This window comes from Quercus suber, unplaced genomic scaffold, assembly GCF_002906115.3.
Source record: "Quercus suber isolate HL8 unplaced genomic scaffold, Cork oak 2.0 scaffold_38, whole genome shotgun sequence".
In the NCBI taxonomy this organism is placed as follows: Eukaryota; Viridiplantae; Streptophyta; class Magnoliopsida; order Fagales; family Fagaceae; genus Quercus; species Quercus suber.
Window position 1 is genome coordinate 860,665 of NW_027069503.1, and position 23,541 is coordinate 884,205.

The 23,541-nt window shown below is 32.8% G+C and overlaps 1 protein-coding gene across 3 annotated transcripts; it reads right to left on the minus strand.

The window, feature by feature from the left end:
• Window positions 1-678: 678 nt before the first annotated feature.
• Window positions 679-6,967, minus strand: LOC111989280 (putative disease resistance protein RGA4). Of its 3 annotated transcripts, none has more exons than XM_065770956.1 (8): window positions 3,075-6,967; window positions 2,838-2,940; window positions 1,967-2,250; window positions 1,743-1,835; window positions 1,564-1,607; window positions 1,188-1,257; window positions 889-962; window positions 679-764 (listed from the first exon to the last, which is right to left on the minus strand). In XM_065770956.1, exon 1 carries the CDS (start codon window positions 6,859-6,861, stop codon window positions 3,109-3,111), a length of 3,753 nt encoding a protein of 1,250 aa, XP_065627028.1. In that variant the 5' UTR covers window positions 6,862-6,967; the 3' UTR covers window positions 679-764; window positions 889-962; window positions 1,188-1,257; window positions 1,564-1,607; window positions 1,743-1,835; window positions 1,967-2,250; window positions 2,838-2,940; window positions 3,075-3,108. The 3 variants fall into 3 exon arrangements, with proteins under 3 accessions (XP_065627028.1, XP_023876835.1, XP_065627029.1); XM_024021067.2 differs by having other exon boundaries at window positions 1,743-1,840; XM_065770957.1 differs by having other exon boundaries at window positions 1,508-1,607; window positions 1,743-1,840.
• Between the last annotated feature and the right edge of the window lie 16,574 nt (window positions 6,968-23,541).

A 23,541-nucleotide genomic window follows, 5' to 3' on the forward strand; every position in this document is an offset into this window, starting at 1 on the left:
TTCCCTTGGCATATCCTTCTTTTAAATAAGGGAGAAAAAAAATCAGCAGCATATTGTAAGGGAGCAAATCAGCTTCTTGAAATCGTAAGTACTTTGTGCAGCAGTTGAAGAGAATTTTCCTTTTTCTTTTTCTTTTTCTGGGACAAAACATGAGGGCCTTCTGTTAAATATAAAACTTATTTAAATGTCAAAAATGCTAAAAAGATGTTTAACACTACTTAATTAACTTAGAAAGCCTTATACTACAACAACAATTACTCTAAATGATTTTCTAATTTCAGGAAAAATGCAAAACACATCATCCACTAACAAATATGAAAGATTTAGGAGAGCTTACTGCATCTAACATATATGGCCATATATTAATGAGCCAAAATTTTGGAAGTCAATAAAAAGTGTGATTTGGTTGATTCAAAGGTGTGCTCAAAACAATCATGAGAAGACCCAAATAGAGGCCTGTATCTTCAAGGCTCTTGTTATTTTTTGCTAGGGACTATGATTGACAGTTTCAGGAGCTATCAATGGTATGAAAGAGCTAGCATGATAGGTCATAGTAGCACAAAGTTGGAGTAATTAATTGTCTAATGTTTCAAAAAGTGTGACACAAGTTGGTCCATTCTCTGTTAACATCCTTAATAACCGAAGACATTGAGCTCATTGACAAGAATAAGAAGTTACCCATGCTTGGAGCATGTACTGCACCTTGCCTTTTTCTAAATCATGACAGAAGTCATCAGAATCTCTCAACACCATGGTAGTTCAACCTACATAAGTCAAAACTGATCATAGGTGAATAAACTTACAGAAATTTGGATTAAGAGTTACAAAACCAAATTGTACACAAAATATTGAATTGCCAATCATTTACAGTTGGAGACAGATCCATACCCTATATGCAAGCAATTAGGAACTACCTCTGAACATTTGCATCCATCATCTAGAGTATCCAGTATAATGCTCACCTATTTGGTAAGACAATAATATATAAATTACAAGAAGAAAATACCACTTTTTACCCATTATTGTTTCTGGCTATCTTTCCTAAAGAGAAAGTCATCAGCTTTTCCCCTATATTTCTCAAATTTGGTGAACAGTTTAGGATACTGAAATAAGATTTAGCTCTAAAATGGTAGATCTGTAAAATATCTTTGACACTGGAAAAGAATTTCTGTGAGATCTGAAACTACCAGTGGCCAGCTCTTGAATTGCCAGGTGCTGCATGTGGTTCACTTTGTGACAATCTTCAAATTTGTAGTCCTACATTCAGCATTTCTTCCATAAGTTCCAAATATACCCCAATGGTGAACCTTCAAGATTACTATAAATATTTTTTTTTATAAAGTATTAATGACAGAACAAGAGAATAAGAAATATGGCAATTGACAAAATAGGGAACAACTAGAACTAGTCTATTTCAAAGAAAAATATTAGAGAAATATCTATTTAGATTAATTTGAGCTTAGAAAAGGAATCAAAAGTTTATCTGGATATTTGGAACAGGGGCAACCTTGGTCCACTTTGTGCTTAAGTAAATCTCTAATTTGGAAATGTAGGATAGCTTACTTGCGGATGTACACCCCTAATTGAGAGTGAAGGATATCCAGCATCTGTAAATAGTATACAAACAACTAATTTAATAAAAAGGATACAAAAAAGTAAGTGGAACAAAGGAAGGAAGCTTAGTAGGTTCTTTTTGTTGGAAGAACAAAATGGGAAGAGAAGAAGAGATTGAGACAACTCACAAATTTTAATGAAATAATTGCATTGATTGAACTTTATTGTGATCCTTGCACTCAACCTATCTTCTACCACTGGAACACTCTTGCTCCTTCCAACTTCCCTTCAAATAAAAGTAAAAAAATCAAGCTTTGATTGTATTCTAAGCCTTTGCAAGGATATATGTGGAAATAAATCCTCAACTACTCTGGGAAAGTTCAACTTGGCTTTCCGTAGAAAGGGATTATACCTCTTGCTTTGCTAGTAGATGGTAGGACTTCTAACACCTGAACTTCAGTTCTTGAAGATATGAAAAGTTACCCACCACTATTGAAAGGTTCCAACTCCAACAAAACCAAATTTAAATCCTCCAACTAAAGACATACTGTTTCAAAGTTGGGTGAACAGTCCAGGATACAGAAAGAAGACTAGGCTCTAAAATGGGTGATTTGTAAAAATATCTTTGACATTGGAAAACAATCCTCTATGACATCAGAAACTAATATCGGCCAGCTCTGAATTGCCCAGCGGTACCTGAGGATTACAAACTTTTACAATAATGTTTGAATGAAATAATATCACCACTAGTAAACTACATATATTAGAATACCAAGGTTTAATAATCTTTTATTAAATAAAATTAAAAAAATCAAGGTTGAAAAAGCTGCAAAGATATCTAAACATACAAATTCAACTTAAAATTTTGCAGGTCATGGAATCTTATATCAGTTTGGGGAAAGAAAAGGAAAAATTTTCCCATCCTTATTAAGTTCAGAAGGAGGTATCATATTCATTTTTTCCCTTTTGGATTTCATCAAGAACATGTTATGGTCAATTCCTATCCCTCTACACTTTTTAGGAAATATACTAAATGTTGATTTGGGAGATTCCACGTGTGTGACTTGAGAGTGGATTATTTAATTGATTTTTCCTCCATCTGAACACAATAGATATGCCATCCCCATGCCTAAACATCAAAGTAAAAGTAAGGGGAAAACTAAGAGTGAAAGTAAGAATTTGGGGAAATTATAATCCTAGGTTAATAGGTTGATTTAAATTAAATGAGATATCAGAGAAAAGAAGAGGAGAGGATATTAGGTACCGTATTGAATACACTTAACTGCTCCTCCGTCCTGGACCAATCTACGCTGCTACTCTTTGATAAATTTCTTGGGAATGGATTGAAATTCCATAAGTTTTCCAGCACTTGCGAACTTCCGTTAGCTTCAAAAACAAAAGTAAGAAAAGGAAGGAATTGGGGGAATTAGGAATATAATTAATCATGGGCTGATTTAAATGAAAGCGTTAGAGAAAAAAAGAGACGAGGATTTGAGGTATGACTGTATGAGTAAACTTACCGCTCATCTCTTTCCATAATAATTTATAGCATCTTCAAATATCATTACCGTCGATGGTGATTAATGGAATATGGGCAATGTTTGACCACTCTGCACCAGTGCCCTTCGCACATCTTTCCTTTAATTTGGGGCAATTAGAAATCTGTAGAATCGTTAATTTGGTGAGGCGTTGGATTGTGGCCATATACATTAAGTTCTCGCAGCAAAAAATATCCAGGTTTTGAAGAGAAAAAAGGTTGCCCAACCACTCAGGTAGAGCTTCCATTCTATCAAATTTAGCTATCCACAGAGTTCTAAGTGCAGTGAAGCATTGAATATCATCTGGGAGAGATTGGAGTTTATCCCACCCATACAAGTATAGTTTTTCAAGGGATGCGTACAAGTGTTGGATGGAAGTTGAACTGAGACTGGGGAAAGCATCCAGCTCCTCACAAAACCCACCGATCTCCAAAGACTCTAAGCACGTGAGGCAGTCTAACTCCTCTGGCAGATGGGTCAAATTTTGGCAACGCATAATTCTTAATTCGGTAAGAGAATGCAGTTGTCGTAGATTTGGAATTGATTTCAAATTAGAACAATCGCTGATTTCTAATCCGGTAAGAGAATGTAATTCACCTAGATCTGGAATTGATATCAGATTAGGACAGTATTTTATATGCAACTCTGAAAGAGATGTACAGGATTGCAGCCCCGTTGGTAGAACTTCATCAACACACGATATCCCCAGATTTCGAAGAAGAGACCCCACGCCTTGTAGACTTGGAAAGGACCTCAAATTTGGACAACCAATTACTTCAAATTTCTCAAGAGAACGAAGGGTGTGTAGTGCGATTGGTAAATCACTCAATTTATGACATCCAATTATTCTGATTGATCGAAGATAGGTACAAAAGACCCAGACATTTTGATGTGATGAGATGGACACCAATTCATCACAACCCCATATTGTTAGATACGTGAGACCAGAATTATTTTGTGGTAACTGATCTGACAGACAAGCAAGTTCTGATACGCTTGTTATATTAAGGGTTGTGAGTGTGGTAAGCCTGCTGGTAATGTTTTCGAATACCGTGCTCCTAATACGAGAAATAACTAATTTCTGAAGAGACGGAAAATGACATGGAGCACTTATTAGTTTCTTGCAATCCAAGAGGGTCAACTCCTCAAGGCAAGGAAACACTGTTCTTCTTGTTGTTGTTGGCTCCATTGGGTCCTTCCATTCCATTAGATTGGGCATCCTCTCCAAAACAAGTCTTTTCAAAGCTGGGAAGACCACATTGCTGCCAACTCCACTATTACTTGATCCCTCAGCACTGTAACTGCTGTAAAATTCTGCTCCTATACATTTCAAGTTATCCATTCCATTTATCTTAAGAACCTTGAGACAAGGTAGTTGCCCAAGTGAAGGAATTCTTTTGCACTTGTTACAATTTTCTAAGCGGATTTCCAACAAATGGTCAAAAAGTAACAAATCACCACTACTGTTTTCACGCATTAATAACCATGAAGGGAACTTCTCACTCCCAAAGTTTACAATCTCTAAGCTTTTCAAATTTGGGTGAGGCTGAAGGCCTTCCAATACATCCTCATCATTGTTGCTTTCTCTTTCACTACTCCAATGAAATCCTAACTTGTGTACTCTTATCTTTCTTGCTAAATTTGCAATTTTGGCTTCTTTTTTATCTTTCACATGCTCTAGATTATCAATTCTTAATTCTCCTTGGAGTTGGCTTAAGCATCCTAGTTCTTCAATTCGATAACCAGTGTCTTGATTGATGACAAAAAAAGGCAATGTTTGAAGGCAAGTCAATCGCCCCATATTAATTGGCAATTGCTCTATGTATTGACGATCAATATCAAGATGTCTCAAGCTAATCAAATTTTGTAGATCTTTTGGAAGCTCTTTAAGACAAGGGCAATAGTCAATTCTTAGAGTTTGCAAGTTATAGAGCTTGGTGAGAGATTTGGGTAATGCTTTGACACTGGTCCTCCTAATGCGAAGAAGTCTTAAATGTATCAAATTACAAATTGACTCAGGCAACTCTTTTATACATGGCCCAGAAAACGATAGACCACGTAGGCATTTAAAGTCCAATAACTTGTCACCAAGATTAGCACCAATCAAAAAAATTGTGCGTAATCTACCCATGCCATCTTTAGATAATGGGATTGCATGTGTCGTATGACCATCGGATATAAGAGATAAATGGCGAATATAAGAGACATCAATGTCATCCCGCAAATTGCCCTCCAAATGCAAGGTTTCCCCTTCTAAAATTGAGAGCGCAAGATCATGCACAAGATCATGCATCTTGCACCTTGTAATATCACCACAAAAATTCTTTTCTGGATCTTGAAATAATGAATTTGCCAGTAAGAAATCAAAATACTTATTACCAATATCCTCTATCACCGAAAAACTTCTTTTAGATGTTTGAAGGAACCCTTCAGCCATCCAGTGTTGAACTATTAGTTTCTTTTGAATAACAAAATTCTTGGGAAAAATTGAACAATATGCAAAACATTGTTTTATAGATGGTGTTGGAAGATGATCAAAGCTTAATTTTAATATTGGAAAGATTCCATTATTGTCATCCATTGAATCCCAAGTTTTACTATTTTGAATCAATAACCATTCACTTTTATCCTCTTTAAAGCGCATCATTCCTCCTAGAACTCTTGCAGCCAATGGATTCCCTCCACATCTTTTAGCAATCTTTCTTCCAATATCCTCCAAATCTGGAGTTACTGGAATTCTTTCATTTGCAAATGCCTTTTCTTTAAATATTAACCAACATTCATTTTCTGATAGTTTTTCCAATTTATGTCTAGGACTTGTCTCCATGATTTGTGCCACATTGTCACTACGAGTAGTTACAATAATTTTATTTCCATTATTTTGATTAATTCCCAACAAACTACTCCTTAAATTATCCCATTTCTCACTATCTTCATTCCACACATCATCAAGTATGAGAAGATATCTTTTTCCCTCCAACTTCTTTTGAAGATGGTGAAGTATAGCATTTTTATTTTCTAACCCACCACAATTATTGTCAAGGATTTCAAGAATCTCTCTTAAAATCCTTTTAACATCAAAATTATCAGATACACATACCCACATCTTCACATCAAAATGTTTCTTTACTAGTTCATGATTGTAAACTAGTTTTGCTATAGTTGTCTTTCCAAGACCAGCCATACCTACAATAGGAATGACAGAGATAACTTGTTGATTGTTTGCACCAATCAACAAATTGACAATTTTTAAGACATCATCTCTTCGTCCTACAACTTCTGAATCATCAATAAAAGAGTCTGTCTCCCGGTCCAGACCAGTCTGGGGGATTGGGTTCAAAGACCCTCGAAGGCCAAGGAGAGGCACATCATTCTTAATTTCATCCAACGATTGGTTGATGGTCTTTATTCTTTTTGCCATCTTGAAGGGGAATACCATGGGATTAGTGGAGAGTGAAAAGAAGCTGCGTACCTTCATTTTGTTTTGAGTCTCTACCTTTTGTCGAAGAATCTCGTAGTCATACTCATCTAGCACATCGTCAGCTTCATAAGCTACATCTTTAAGCTGCCGTAGCCAGATCTTCACAGACTCATCATGTAGTTGTCTTCTCTCAGCATCATGTAGCAAAGCTTGAATCTTGGTGAATGAGACTTGAAGCTTTCCTAGCTCCTCCTTGAAACCCCACACAGAACCGATATGCTCACTAGCTAGTGACATCGCCTTGGCTAAGATTCCCTCTGCAACAACACTGAGGACAAATTCAGCCATATTTTCTTCCTTGCTCAGTACAAGAGAAAATTGTTATGAAAGGATTAGCTGGTATAAAGTATGTTTCTGCTACAAATAAGCGACTACTTAATGATAATGGTGGCGCTTGATAAACACCTTCATGTCAATTTTTTACTACTTAATTTCGGACAAGGTGATTCAGGGCGGCTTCAATGAATCAGGAGCCTTTGACCACTTCAAGTGGAGCCTATCCCTATTTTAATAATCAAATATAAATTAAATCATTTTTATTTAAATTTTAATATCAATTTTTTTTATTTAAAGCCTAATTTTCTTATTTTTGAGATGCAACATTATTAATCAAATGCATTCAAGTTCCACAAACATTTCCATTTTAAATGATAATATGGTTAATCCATTTTTTTTTTTTTTTTTAATAAAATGAATGACATAATCAATCTTAAATAAATTTTTATCAATAAATATAAGCTATCAATATTGTGGGGCCANAAAAAAAGTAAAAGAACTATCAAATGTGAGAAAAGAACTGTCACATGTGATATTAGAACTGCACAATGTGAGAATGGAACCGTCAAATGTGAGAAAAAAGTAAAGGAACTACTAAATGTGAGAAGAGAACTGTCAAATGTGATATTGGAACTGCACAATATGAGAATGGAACCGTCAAATGTGAGAAAAAAGTAACCTGGTGTAGCAGGTTACCTAGTAGTGGGTACCGTACCCCCCCTTTTTTGAGGGGGGTACTGTAGAATTACTCTTGATTAATATGCCTTCAAATAATGTTGTAAAATTTAAGTTGCATCTTAAATTTTGATGACTTGACTTGTATTGACTTTTTATATGAAAGAAGCAACTACGGTATTACCATGTATTGACAAGTAAGACCAACATTTCTCAATTGATAGAACGAGGCCCACTCACCGAAAGACTCCATTATTAGAACAAGAAGGACAACCACTCAGCCGAATGAAGCTTGAATGAAATGGGGTGCAGTTTTCAAAATTTTATATGTGAACATGAGAATTGAGAACTTACTGGATGCCATGCCCATGAACGTTTTTTTTTTTTGAAGCACATGCCCATGAACGTTGATGCTACCATTGAAGTTGCTTTCAATTTTGAATAGGCCTGACAAGTTTGACTCAGTAAATTAATGCGGTAATGACTCATATTTTTGGTAGAATTATTCAATGTGAAAAGGGAAGTAAACCTCCACTTCATTTGTTACCTTCTTCCTTTTAAATTGATTTCGAAAAAATAATAATATTTTTTTTTTTTCCTTTTGAGTTATCTGTCAACTCAAAAGTTATGTTTAAAACCCGTTTAGATACAATTTATTTTTATTAAAATTGAAAATTGAAAACTAAAAATATTGTAGCAAAATAATTTTTAAAGGTGTGAATAGTACCGTATAACCTATTTTTAATATTTTTTTTTTAATAAAGTAACTGTGGGTCCTATAAACAGCACCAAAACAGTGCGTAAACAGTGAAATTTGTCTAATAAATAGTAATTTTTGTCTCCCTAAAAAAAAAAAAAAAAACTTAAGAGAAAAAGAGAAAAAATGTAACGCAGGATTCAACAAAAACGCTGAATCTAAACCCACACTTAGTTAACTTAGTTATTTTAATGATAAATAAGGCTAAAATGTAAATTATATTTCTAAAGTTTTGTATTTTTTAATTTTACAACTAAATTTTGTTTTGATAAATAGTTCATCTGTCTATATTTTTCGTTAAGTGCCACATAAGCTGTCATGCATGTTTAATTTGTCTAATAAAACGATATCATGTCATTTTTGTAGCCTAAATTTTTTAAAATAACTAAAAAAAATTAAAACTAAAGTAAATTACAATAAAACCCAAACAAAAAAAAAAAATCTGAAAATGATATGACATCATTTTATTAAACGAACAAAATATGCATGACAAATTTATGTGACACTAAATGGAAAATATGTATCAATGAACTACTGAAGTAAAAAAAATAAAACTTTAGAATGTAAAATTCAAATAAACTTCTAGTGTAAAATCCAAAAAGTCTCAAATTTTTAAAAATGTAGTTTAAACTTTAGTCTATAAAATATAAATAAACATGTTAGTTGTCAATTTATGATATTTAACTTTTAAGAACTACTTTCTCCCAAAAAAAAAATCTTTTAAGAACTATAAAAAGTTTAAGGACAATATTTTTCATCAATTACAAGTTATGTTCAGAATAATTGACAAATGTGCTGAGTAAATCCAATAAAAAATTGACAATTGTGCTATTTATCAGCAATAATCAACAAACTTTAGGGAATTCTAGCATTTTGCCCTTTTTCTAAAAAAAATTAGCAATATGTTCATGTTTTGAAACTATTTAAGTCCATGTCCCTGTTTTGAAACTCGATTTTGAGAAAATTGAGTTTCAATGTAAAACTCGATTGGTTTAAAATCGAGTTATGCCAAATGAAACTTAAAAAAATAATAAAATAAAATAATTTGTGGAGCTCGAGTTCATGGAGCTCAAGTTCCATTCAAAGAACTAGAGTTCCATGAACTCGAGTTCTTTTCAAAGAACTCGAGTTACAATTTTTTTTTTTTTTTTTTTTAAGTTTGATCGCCCCATACTCAATTTTTTACAAATCGAATTGTACATTGAAACTCAATTTTGAGAAAATCGAGTTTCAAAACATGGACATAAACCTATATAGTTTCAAAACAAAGACATATTACTAAATTTTTTTTAAAATAAGGCAAAATGCTAGAATCTCCCAAACCTTAAGAGCCCATTTGGTACGTATATTTAAATAACAGTTTTCAATTTTTTTGAAAATACATGTGAGTGAAAAATTATATGAAAATGTGTATATTATTGTTTAAAAACTGAAAACATGTGTTTAAACACATATACCAAACTGCCCTAAGTTTTCTTTTTTTTTTTTGAAATAACTGCTACCCTAAGTTACGTGTACTTGGTTTGTTATTCTTTTCTTTATAGGCTTCTGAGAGCATCCACAGCAAATGTTCTAAATGTGTTAAATGCCAAATATTTGGCACACCAAACACCAAAAAACACCTCACAGCAGATGTTTTAAATGTTGCAAATATTTGGCATTTATGTCTGTACCATTGCAAATTGCAACGATACCGACACAAATGCTAAAACCAAAATAATGTTTTTTATTCGACTTTCTCTCTCCTCTCACTTCTTTAATTTATTTTTTCTCTCTCTTCTCACATCAGATTCCCAGCTTCTCCCTCAACAGAGAAAGAACAAAATGACACACTCCACATCTTCAAACAATAAGCTCCAAGGCAAGGTGGCCATTATCACCGGAGGTGCAAGCGGCATGGGCGAGGACACGGCTCGCGAGTTTGCCACTCACGGCGTACGAGCCATCGTTATCGCCAATGTCCAAGACGAGAAGGGCTAAAACGCCGCCGTGTCTCGTCGTCCAGGTCTCTCTGATCTCGCTTGCCACCATCTCGTCGTGATTTGGGATTTTGGGATGGTTCTGTGGATTTGAGATTTAGGATGGTGCCGATGGGTTTGAGATTTTGTTGTTGTGCCAATCTCCCTAGTTGTGTTTTTTTTTTTTTTTTTTTTTTTTTTTTAAGGTGGCGTTAGTGGATATGGGTTTGTGTCGGTGGTGGCTGGCCGGTGTTATTGCTGTTGGTGGCCGTTGTTGCGGCAGTGGTGGATGTTCCATTGTTGTTGATGGTGATAATAGGGAGGAGATAATATATTATTTTAATGTGTAATAAATATTATTTTAATGTATAGAATTGAATGATAAAATATCTGATAAATGGGATGTTGTAAAATAATGTGATAAAATAATAAAGTAGGCTTTTAATGTGTCAAAATGACTTTTTTTTTCAACATCTACTACGGATACTCTGAAGAAGATATATGGCTTGTCGATGTCATGTCTCTTTCATCCTTGTGTGAACCGAAGGAAAAGGAAAAACAAAAAATTTCAGGCAGTATGTCAGTTTGANGCATGGGCGAGGACACGGCTCGCGAGTTTGCCACTCACGGCGTACGAGCCATCGTTATCGCCAATGTCCAAGACGAGAAAGGGCTAAAACGCCGCCGTGTCTCGTCGTCCAGGTCTCTCTGATCTCGCTTGCCACCATCTCGTCGTGATTTGGGATTTTGGGATGGTTCTGTGGATTTGAGATTTAGGATGGTGCCGATGGGTTTGAGATTTGTGGTTGTGCCAATCTCCCTAGTTGTGTTTTTTTTTTTTTTTTTTTTTTTTTTAAGGTGGCGTTAGTGGATATGGGTTTGTGTCGGTGGTGGCTGGCCGGTGTTATTGCTGTTGGTGGCCGTTGTTGCGGCAGTGGTGGATGTTCCATTGTTGTTGATGGTGATAATAGGGAGGAGATAATATATTATTTTAATGTGTAATAAATATTATTTTAATGTATAGAATTGAATGATAAAATATCTGATAAATGGGATGTTGTAAAATAATGTGATAAAATAATAAAGTAGGCTTTTAATGTGTCAAAATGACTTTTTTTTTCAACATCTACTACGGATACTCTGAAGAAGATATATGGCTTGTCGATGTCATGTCTCTTTCATCCTTGTGTGAACCGAAGGAAAAGGAAAAACAAAAATTTCAGGCAGTATGTCAGTTTGACTCAAAACATATTCACATGAATGTCATTTGTTAAAAACTTGAATATTGTTGTAAAAATTCTCATCAACAAGTGTATAAAACCACCCTAAAAAAAAAAAAAAAAAAAAAAAAAAAACCAAGTGTATAAAAACATATTTCAATAATAAAAAGAAAAAGAGGAAAAAAAATTCTTTTATTGTTTATTGATTTAGAGCATCTCCAGCAGTGTATGTATCCAGGTTTGTTAGCTAAAATTTGGAGAATCTGTGCACTGTTTATGCTCCAATAGATTTGGTATACCTGATTTTTTTTTTTTGCAAATGAACAATAGGCCATCAAGTTTGATGGGCTACTGTACATTAGCAATCGAATTTATTGGATTAAAAAATTATACCAGCTAATATCAATTCTTTCTCTCTCCTCCGGATTTCTTTTTTTCTCTCATTCTCTCCGTTTCTCACATAATCCAAACACAAAAACACAAAACGAAATCCAATTCTTAAAATAAAGTTGAACCAGAACAAGCAAATATGAAAAAAAAAAAAAAAAAAAAAAAAAAAAAAAAAAAAAAAAAAAAAAAAAAAAAAAAAAAAAAAAAGAAGAAGAAGAAAGAAGAAGAATAAGCCGATTTGACCTCATTTCTCACATAATCCAAACATAGAACACAAAAAAAAAAAAAATCTAATTCTTATAAAATAAAGTTGAATCAGAACAGCAAATATGAAAAAAAAAAAAAACAAAAAAAAAAAAAAAAAAAAAAAAAAAGAAGAAGAAGAAGAAAGAAAGAAGAACAAGCCGATCTGACCTAACCTGGTAGTGGGAAGGAGGACGAGCTGCGGCAGATGTGGTAGTGCTGCATGGTTAACGCTGATCTCCACCGGTTTTATCCTTTCGACGACCTCAATCTCCACCGGCGGACGTGTCACTCTCTCTCTCTCTCTCTCTGATGTGAAGAGCAAATGATGTTGCTGGAAGGTTCTTATGAGGAGAAAAAGAAATAAAAGAAGGGGGATGGAGGACACGTGTGGGGAGGAGAATGAAATGAAAGAATAAAAAATAATATAAGGAATAAAAAATCCTAATTGAGAAATTTTACTACAATATTTTCACAATAAATTTTTAGTAACAAATTGTTATTAGTTAATGTTGGCGAGAAAAAAAATAATTTCAATGGTGAGTTCAAATTAGAACTACTAACAACTTTCCACATAAATTTTGTTGTGAAAGTATTGCGTAAAATGTTGTGAAGGTAACACTTCTCATTTAAAAATATAGTTGTTAAAAAAAATGATGATAAAAAAAGAATAAAGAATAAATGAAAAAATAATATTTAAATAAGATAAAGAATGAGATAGAGAATTTATTAGAAGTATATTTCAAAAAAATAGATAGATAAAAGTTAAATATTATTGTTCATTCTCCGAATAGTAAAAAATTTAGAGAAGCTGTTGAAATGCTCCTATAAAGGAACCGTGAAAATCGAATAGTAAAAAATAGGCGTAAATGCACTTTTAGTCCCTACATTTTGAAGTTTTTCCATTTTAGTCCCTAAATTTTATTTTTTCCACATTTAGTCCCTAAAACCAATTTACGCTTTTTATTTTAGTCCTTCGAGCCCTATTCCGTCACCAATTAACGGGGGAACAGACGGGAGCTATAAAATATTATTATTTTTTAACCCTGGTGAATAAAATAAGGAAGAAATCAGATTCAAGCTCACGTGATAAATCACATGAAGCATTTTAATGCACTTACCACCTACCTTTGGCGCGCTGGTCTTCCCCAAATCAGACTGAAATCCCTAGCTCTCTTCCTCTGCCTCACAACCAACAGCCACCATCATCAACCTAAAGAAAATCCCACTTCTCTCTCTAACCACCACCATCATCATCAACATCTCAAGATCCTCAACCATTTCGAAGCCCCTGATTAGATGGAAGCAAGCTCTTCAACCAGTTCAAGCTTGTAAAAAAAAAAAAAAAAAAAAAAAAAAAAAAAAAAAAAAAAAAAAAAGAAAGAAAGAAGAACAAGCCGATCTGACCTAGCCTGGTGGTGGGAAGGAGGACGAGCAGCGGTAGATGTGGTAGTGCTGCATGGTTAACGCTGATCTCCACCAGCTTTATCCTTTCGACGACCTCAATCTCCACCGGCGGACGTGTCACTCTCTCTCTCTCTCTCTCTCTCTCTCTCTCTCTCTCTGATGTGAAGAGCAAATGATGTTGCTGGAAGGTTCTTATGAGGAGAAAAAGAAATAAAAGAAGGGGGATGGAGGACACGTGTGGGGAGGAGAATGAAATGAAAGAATCAAAAATAATATAAGGAATAAAAAATCCTAATTGAGAAAATTTACTACAATATTTTCACAATAAATTTTCAGTAACAAATTGTTATTAGTTAATATTGGCGAGAAAAAAAATAATTTCAGTGGTGAGTTTAAATTAGAACTACTAACAACTTTCCACATAAATTTTGTTGTGAAAGTATTGCGTAAAATGTTGTGAATGTAACACTTCTCATTTAAAAATATAGTTGTTAAAAAAGAATAAATGATGATAAAAAAAGAATAAAGAATGAATGAAAAAATAATATTTAAATAAGATAAAGAATGAGATAGAGAATTTATTAGAAGTATATTTGAAAAAATAAATAGATAAAAGTTAAATATTATTGTTCATTCTCCGAATAATAAAAAATTTAGAGAAACTATTGAAATGCTCCTATAAAGAAACCGTGAAAATCGAATACTAAAAAATTTAGAGAAGCTGTTGAAATGGTCCTACAAAGGAACCGTGAAAATAGGAAAAGGAAAGAGACAAACGTTGCATTTAAGTTGGCCCCACCCTCTTGCAGTTGTAGGCTTGCAGTGTGGAGGAAAACGAAGAAATTGCATTCTGCATTCATAGGTGACACCATAATTGAATGGGTAGTTGATCTGGTTGTAAAGCATTTATCAAAAGGCGTACAACACAATAATGTGATGTGATCTAGCCGGAAATCAATAAATGTTTGGCTGGGAGTTGGAACCGTTTCGTATTGAAATGAAGTTTCAACAGTAAGTTTAACAGACTTGTCTTTATTTAATGATAAAAATTAATTATTAAGAGCTATATTAAAATTATTTTTTAAAAGATTTTGTTTATGTGTGTTTTAAGAATACACAATAATTTTTATTTTAAAAAAAATAAATTGAAAAAATTGAAAAAAGATTAATAACTTTTTTAATTCTCGAAAATATATTTTTAAAAATAGATGGTTTAATGTGTGCCTTAGAGCACATATTAACCGAACATTTTAAAAAAAATATTTTTAAAAATAAATGATTTAATGTGTGCTCTTAAAACACGTATTAACCAGACTTTTTTTAAAAAAAGAATTTTTATGATAAAGAATTTAAAATTTTTTTTTTTTTGGGTATAAAGAATTTTAACTTAATAGTATAATAAGTTAAAATTCTAGAGTTTATAGGTGATGTACTTTTAAGTCTTGCAATCAAATTCAAGCGTACAACTGTATTGACCCGTACAAATACAAATAAAGATACTTTTTTTTCAAAGAGAACTAAAGTTAATACTGTGAATTTAAATTTAATTAAATAAAAAAACCTAAGGAATTGTACTGGCATGTCAAGTGATTAGAAATGTCGTCCTTTATTGAGTGTCCTGTTAGTAATGGCTTATTTGAGTTTGTCTTGAGAGCAAAGTGATGCGGTAGTTTGATGTCCCAATAGAATGTGCTGAAACTTTGAGAGTCTGTTTGATGAGAGATTTTTAATAATGTTGTTTAAATGTTATGAAAATATGTGTGAGTAAAAAATGTTATAAAAATACGTGTTGTGGTATTTAAATAATGAAAACCGTTGTTTAAACAACGTTACCAAACAGATCTTGAGTTTCTCATTTGCCCAACTAGTGTTTTGCCTTAATCTGAGGTGAGCTTTGAGTAAGTACCCCCCCCCAAAAAAAAAAAAACAACCACGGCCATCAGCCCATCACACGATGCCCCCTTGAGAATTACAACTATGATTTAGATCCCAAGTTTTAACAATTAATGTTGGTTTTAAGCTAATTGCACAATTTAGAGTTCATTTGTTTAAGTGATTAGCCAATTAACTCTACCTTTGTATTTCCCAACTCCAACATTTGAAACCTCAACCCAATTATGAATAGACCCACAAAATACAAATTTATAAACAATCAAGTGTTTAATTACATTTCTCCAAAAAAAAAAAAAAAAAGTGTTTAATTACATGAAAACTTTGGCGTGGAATATGTTAACACATTAAGATCCTAACACCCTCATTTTGAAAAATCCACCTACCTATCACAAAGAGAGTTTGATTTGAGGAAGTCATCATCAGTGAAAGATAGACCTTGTTGAGTTGTGAGAAAAAAGAGAGAGAAGTGTTATCAGCTAAGTATGGCAACACTATCGCTCCTATTATTGACACATAAAAAGCCAAATTTGAAAGGGAGAGGAGAGTGAACAATTTGAGTGGATGGATGAATTGGAAAATCAATTAATAATATTAATTTTTTTTCATTATTTTTAATGTTAGTTTGCAAGTGATAATATTAGTTCCTTACTTCCTTAACAGTAACAAAATCTTAACTTATTAATAATAGGTTTGCTAGTGTCAACATAATTTATTTATTCCATTTAATTTTTTTTTTATGAAGTGAAATTTTAAAAACCTAAAAAATTGAAGATTTTTTGAGAAGTTCTTTAACAATCTTATGTACTCAAGTACCAAAATAAATAAATTGTACACTTATCTTGCAATTTAATGTGAATGACATTGTTCAGGTGGGAATTCATCAATAGATGGAGAAATTAACCAAATCTACTTAAGGTCTTGATATTATATAAGTCCTTTAAATCTGGAGAGTGATTTTTTTTTTTTAAGAAATTAGCATACGTTTTATTAGAACTCTACTTAAATTATATACTTTTGGATTAAGTTTTCAACCATTGGAGGGTCTCTTCTAGTTTTAGCCAATAATGAAAATCATCTACCTGTCGTGCATATCTTGCTAAAACATGTGCTATCTCATTCCCTTTTTTTCTAACATTGCTACCTCACTCGAATTTCTGTGAGAAATAGACGACTTGGTGGGGCTAGATAAACATCTGAATGACAATAATTTCTTTCTTAACTTTCGCTATAGTGATTATTAATTTTTGCTCTTCAAATATTAGTTTGTCTTCACATTATTTGTGTCAACTGACTAATGCAATATTTGATTAATATGCCTTAAAATATTGTCGTAAAATTTAAGTTCCATTTTAAATTTTGATGACTTGACTTGTATTTACTTTTAAATTAATGAAGCAACCACGGTATTTCCATGTATTGACTAATATTTTCTGTGGAATTGTTCATATGAAAAGTGAAGTTTGGAGGGCGTTTCCATGTCTTTTCCTTTTTCTCTCTCCTAATTGTTCTTTCTTTACCTCAAAATGATTAGGACCAATAATTATCAATTGATAGAACAAGCAGGTCCACAACTCACCGAAAGAAGCTTGGATTACTAAATATTAAAAAAAAATTGTTTTCAAATATTTTTTTTAAGACCCCAGGTCTTTAAGAAGATCAACCATGCTTCTTTTATTCCTAGTAAAGAGTTTTTTTTTTTTTTAATAACAAAACAAGTCCATTTATTTTATGCTTTGTTTCCCTGCTTGTAATTTATACAAGTCCACAACTTGGTTCCCAAATCTATATTGGTATCAATTTAGTCTTTTAGTTTAAATTAAACAATTTCAACATTATAGTTTCACATTCTTTTAAGTTTGATCCTTTGTAACATTATGGAGGATTCATTTAAACAATGTGTTATAATCTTAAGTGAAGAGTCTGGTTTGAGTGGATTGTGAACTTTCCTAATTGATTGCTTATGGTTTCCTGGTATTGATTTTTACAGGCATGGATGAAATCTTTAACCTCAAAGCAAGAAATTTTTTTAGTTTTCTACAAGTCATAAAGGACTTCTGCAATTCATTTTTGTCCTGTTTGGGAGTCTAGCGTGTATGTTTTGAATATGTGTCAAGTGGTCATTTAAAGTATTTTTTTACCATTATCAATGGTGGTTTTTTGTGTAAATAATGAAATCCAATCACAAATGACAAATATGCAAGTTGTGGTGAAATGTTTGTTCATGGAAGAAGTAATTGTTTATTCATGGCCCAGCTTCAATCGCTCTAATTTGTGCTTCAATCCTAGCCCTTTCTAGTTTCTACAAGTAAAATTCATATTGACAAAGTGCTTCTTGCACGTAACTCTCAAAGCTAGAATTTTTTTTTTTTTTTTTTTTTTTTGAGAAACAAATCAAATGAGGAGTTTTCAAAATATGTAACATTAATTCATTGAATTCAAAAACAATATGGTGAATTTTACTTTTGGATGATTATGGTGGACCGGTGGTTCTTTTTAAAAAAAAAATTATAAGCAAAGAGGTGTCCAATAGGTGAATTTATCTTGATATTCACATGGGTTGCATAGCAGTATCTCAGCTCATAAAGAAATCTCAAGTGGCAGACTGGCAGGCATCTTAAATAGGTTCTTGGAGTGGCTTCGAGGGTATCTTTGAAAAGAATACTTGTCTTCATTAGAAAATTGATGATTTAAAAGAAAATTATTTGAAATATTTTTCCACCTTAAAAGGAATAATGAATATTTAAGAACCCAATTAGATGATATCATAAATGGATATTCTTTGCTGTAAAAGATGAATTGTTTTGATTGTGGCGCATACACACGACAGCTTTGTTCTCTTTTCTAAAAAGCAATCATCACGAAGCATGTTCAAATCTTTCATATCTATAAAAGCAAACATATATAGACTAATAATATATTTTTCCTTAGAATGTTCATGTGAAAAGGGAAGTTTCCATGTCTTTTCCTTTTCTTTCTCTCTCCTAATGCTGCTGTTTTTCTTAAAAATTACTAAAAGTTAGAACAAGTAGGACAACGCCTGGAAAGAAGATGGGTTTTTTGTATTTTCTAAAGTAGGAGTCCACCACTAGCCGAAAGACTCCGATTATTAGAAGCAGCAGGACACCTACCACCACATAATTTAAGAATAAAAAAATAAAAGTAGGACCAACATGAAGAAGATGGATTTTGGACTGGATATGGACGTGTCATTTTTATCCCCTAATAATACTTCTAGAAAGATATATAGAGATGAAAACAGGTCCAATCCAATTACAAAACCAGCCCGCTAGACTAAATTATAGGCCATTCTATCCCAACACTCTTTTACAATTGATAGTGTCTCAAATCTTGGGTTTGGGTACGGCATGGGGTTGCGCACCCTTCAAATCTAAATCTAGTAAGCAAGGCTATGATATCATGATCATTAATGATTATCAATTATATTTTTTAGGCAATGACAACCATTCATCACTCTTCAAATCAAACATCTAACACCTCATTCCATCACAAAATAGATAACAAAAGTTTCGTTTTCCAAGTTGGAGTATCTCTTTCATCCTCATTTCCAAAATGCAAATTATATTATGACTGCTAATGATCTACATGAATTGGTAAACATCAAACTAAGCCCGATCTGCCAATGTCCTCTTCGATGGACTAACATAGAGAACTGCATGAAAGGAGATAACCCAATCATTGATACGGGGCAAAAAAAAGAAAGTTGAATAATAACAGTAAAATAACAAGTCATCCTTTAAAGTACCATCGTTTCCAAGGATGAAGGCAATACCATACTTATTTTTCAATGCCCATTGACGTATTCTTCTGTTTGCTCCATTGCTATATTCATATACCCATCTAGACATGCAAGAATAGCTACACACGAACATTTAAAAGCATCATAATAGCCTATGAGTGCATCTTTTCATGGCGCATGCAGAACTAAACAAAGTAGGGCACACCAACCATCACTAGAGGTCTGATTCAACCCATTAGCATATATTCTATCATTCGACAGAAATTATTATTATTATTATTATTATTATTATTATTATTGAGAAGCAAAAGTGGGTTAGACACGAATCAATGAATAAAATTTAATTACTTATCACCACTGTATAACCTAGCCTCCACCTTGATGCAGGAATATATCGTGTAACATGGATGATGATGACATGCAAGGTGACGAGGCACGAGTAAGTGACATAGCACAAGGCCAGCCATGCCTAATGGCCGAATTTCAAGTGTCATGTCATGTCACAAGCCAAGCCAAGCCTCGCCACACTTCAATATGCCATGTCATCATCATCCATGTAATGTATACTCCTTCCAATAACCCAATTTCATTTGCCTACCATGGAGATCTTAAAGAGAGGTATCATATATACCAAAAGACTAGCCAAAAAATTCCTTTTACAAATTTGTGGATATCTGATAAACAATCTTTAAATAATGTACCTAATAAAATCAGTAATCAATATATTGTGTATATTTGATAAACAATAAGGACCAAGTTATGCGTATATATAGGGAAGGATACCTCCTCTATATGTAAACTATGTGATAGATGGTAATTGTGTCAATAGTGGAAATTGATAAATTTAAAATCAACCATGCATTCAAAGCTGTAAAAATTCAAATAATTACAGCTTGCAAAATGAAGGAAGACCAGTCAATACCTAAGAAAAAGTACTTAAGAAAAGGCAGCAATTTCTTTCCAAAGAAAAAGAAATATTGAAGGAGATACCAGTCAGAGAGAAAATAATTGAAATATTAAAAAAGATGGTCATTATAACTACATAAGAAAAATAAAACATGAACACCTCTCTCAAATGAGAAAAGTGACCAAACTCTTTCATTTTTATGTAGAAAATTTTAAAATATTAACTGGCCAGTCTGTATAAAAAAAGAAAAAAAAAAAAATTCCTGTAGAGAATTCGAGTTATCAAGAATCCCTCAATGGAAGAATGTTTGCTACAAGGCAAATTGCGCTTCCATCAAGAACTAGCCACACATACACAAACAGAGATTAGAAGCACTACTTCACAAGTAAGAAATAGGAGACTGACCTCGATAATCTACTCCAGAATTTAGTAGTTAACAACAACAGGTCGCCCACAAATTGATTTGAGGAAATCTCAGGGTTTCCTAGTTGCTGATCCTTTTCTCTCCACCTCCACTCATTTGCCTATCTAAAATCTGATCTCTCTCCCTGATGATAGAACAATAACATAGAAAAAGTTAAATTAACTAATTATTAATAAACTTCACAAATAAACTCCAATTGGTCTAAGCAAATATCATCTCATAAAAGGTAAAAAAATATGATGTACTAAAATAAATGGACTAGCCATCAAATAAGACTAAGAGAATTACTCCAACTTAGTTTTAAAACTCCAAGTAAACAACTTCTCTCAGAGAGGCATGCAAAACCTAGACCATAGTTCAAGCACAACTTTCTTCTCTGCTCAACATGCCAAAATACAGTATACTAATAGTTATAATTTATTTGCAGCGTAAGATGTCACTCACTTAATGTCAATAATATACTTGACTCCAAACGTTGAAGTCTTCACTCTATAGAAAGCATAATAGAAAACTTCAACCAATGAAAAGAAATTACAAAACTCATTTTCCAAGCACAAAAGTTTTACAACTGTAAGACTAATACCTCGTCTAGTTTCAGGAATAACAAAATACCGAATATCAATTAAAAGGCACTCACATTAGTACTAACTAGTTAAAATTCTATCCCATATTGAATGGTAGACACAAGTGTTTAATTTGGTTACAACATGATTGATTATGTTAATTTTGTGAATGACCGTATATCAGCAGGTGATTTTGTAAAAGTGGAGAAAAAAATTATATATTATTGATTAGTGAATATATCTGATATATATTATCAAAACATTAAGATAATACAATTAAAAATATAACTTCAAATTAATTATAAAATAATAACATTACTATAACATATGAGTTCAAATCTACTCTCTCTATAATAGTTATATTTTTTATAAGTCTCGATGAGTTACTCTTTCTCTCTCTCTCNAATAGTGTGGGTATCAAGTGATAGAGATTGACGAAGTGGGGATTTTTCTTTAGGTTGTGTTCTTATGGCTGTTCGGCAGAGGCAGAGAGCTTCACTGGGGATTAAGTCTGATTTGGGAAAGGTCACTACCTGCGCGCCAGAGGTAGGCGAGGATCTTGAGATGTTGATGATGATGGTGGTGGTTAGAGAGAGAAGTGGGATTTTCTTTAGGTTGATGATGGTGGCTGTTGGTTGTGAGGCAGAGGAAGAGAGCTAGGGATTTCAGTCTGATTTGGGGAAGACCAGCGCGCCAAAGGTAGGTGGTAAGTGCATTAAAATGCTTCACGTGATTTATCATGTGAGCTTGAATCTGATTTCTTCCTTATTTTATTCACCAGGGTTAAAAAATAATAATATTTTATAGCTCCCGTCTGTTCCCCCGTTAATTGGTGACGGAATGGGGCTCGAAGGACTAAAATAAAAAGCGTAAATTGGTTTTAGGGACTAAATGTGGAAAAAATAAAATTTATGGACTAAAATGGAAAAACTTCAAAATGTAGGGACTAAAAGTGCATTTATGCCTAAAAAATATAGAGAAGCTGTTGAAATGCTCCTACAAAGGAACCGTGAAAATAGGAAAAGGAAAGAGACAAACGTTGCATTTAAGTTGGCCCCACCCTCTTGCAGTTGCAGGCTTGCAGCGTGGAGGAAAACGAAGAAATTGCATTCTGCATTCATAGGTGACACCATAATTGAATGGGTAGTTGATCTGGTTGTAAAGCATTTAGCAAAAGGCGTACAACACAATAATGTGATGTGATCTAGCCGGAAATCAATAAATGTTTGGCTGGGAGTTGGAACCGTTTCGTATTGAAATGAAGTTTCAACAGTAAGTTTAACAGACTTGTCTTTATTTAATGATAAAAATTAATTATTAAGAGCCATATTAAAACTATTTTTCAAAAGATTTTGTTTATGTATGTTTTAAGAATACACAATAATTTTTATTTTAAAAAAAAATAAATTGAAAAAATTGAAAAAAGATTAATAACTTTTTTAATTCTCGAAAATATATTTTTAAAAATAGATAGTTTAATGTGTGCCTTAGAGCACATATTAACCGGACATTAAAAAAAAAACATATTTTTAAAAATAGATGGTTTAATGTGTGTCCTTAGAACACGCATTAACCGGACTTTTTTCAAAAAAAGAATTTTTATGATAAAGAATTTTAACTTTTTTTTTTTTTTTTTTTGGGTATAAAGAATTTTAACTTAATAGTATAAAAGTTAAAATTCTAGAGTTTATAGGTGATTAACTTTTAAGTCCTGCAATCAAATTCAAGCGTACAACTGTATTGACACGTACAAATACAAATAAAGATACTTTTTTTCCAAAGAGAACTAAAGTTAATACTGTGAATTTAAATTTAATTAAAAAAAACCTAAGGAATTGTACTGGCATGTCAAGTGATTAGAAATGTCGTCCTTTATTGAGTGTCCTGTTAGTAATGGCTTATTTGAGTTTGTCTTGAGAGGAAAGTGATGCGTAGTTTGATGTCCAGTAGAATGTGCTGAAACTTTGAGAGTCTGTTTGACGAGAGATTTTTAATAATGTTGTTTAAATGTTATGAAATATGTGTGAGTAAAAAATGTTATAAAAATACGTGTTGTGGTATTTAAATAATGAAAACTGTTGTTTAAACAACGTTATCAAACAGATCTTGAGTTTCTCATTTGCCCAACTAGTGTTTTGCCTTCATTTGAGGTGAGCTTTGAGTAAGTACCCCACCCCCCCCCCCCCCACCCAAAAAAAAAAAAAAAAAAAAACCCACTGCCATCAGCCCATCACACGATGCCCCCTTGAGAATTACAACTATGATTTAGATCCCAAGTTTTAACAATTAATGTTGGTTTTAAGCTAATTGCACAATTTAGAGTTCATTTGTTTAAGTGATTAGCCAATTAACTCTACCTTTGTATTTCCCGACTCCAACATTTGAAACCTCAACCCAATTACGAATAGACCCACAAAATACAAATTTATAGACAATTAAGTGTTTAATTACATGAAAACTTTGGCGTGGAATATGTTAACACATTAAGATCCTAACAC

What these genes read in the sequence shown, in the direction of transcription:
- LOC111989280 (XM_065770956.1), bottom strand. Translation starts at nt 6,861, where the DNA reads ATGGCTGAATTTGTCCTCAGTGTTGTTGCAGAGGGAATCTTAGCCAAG.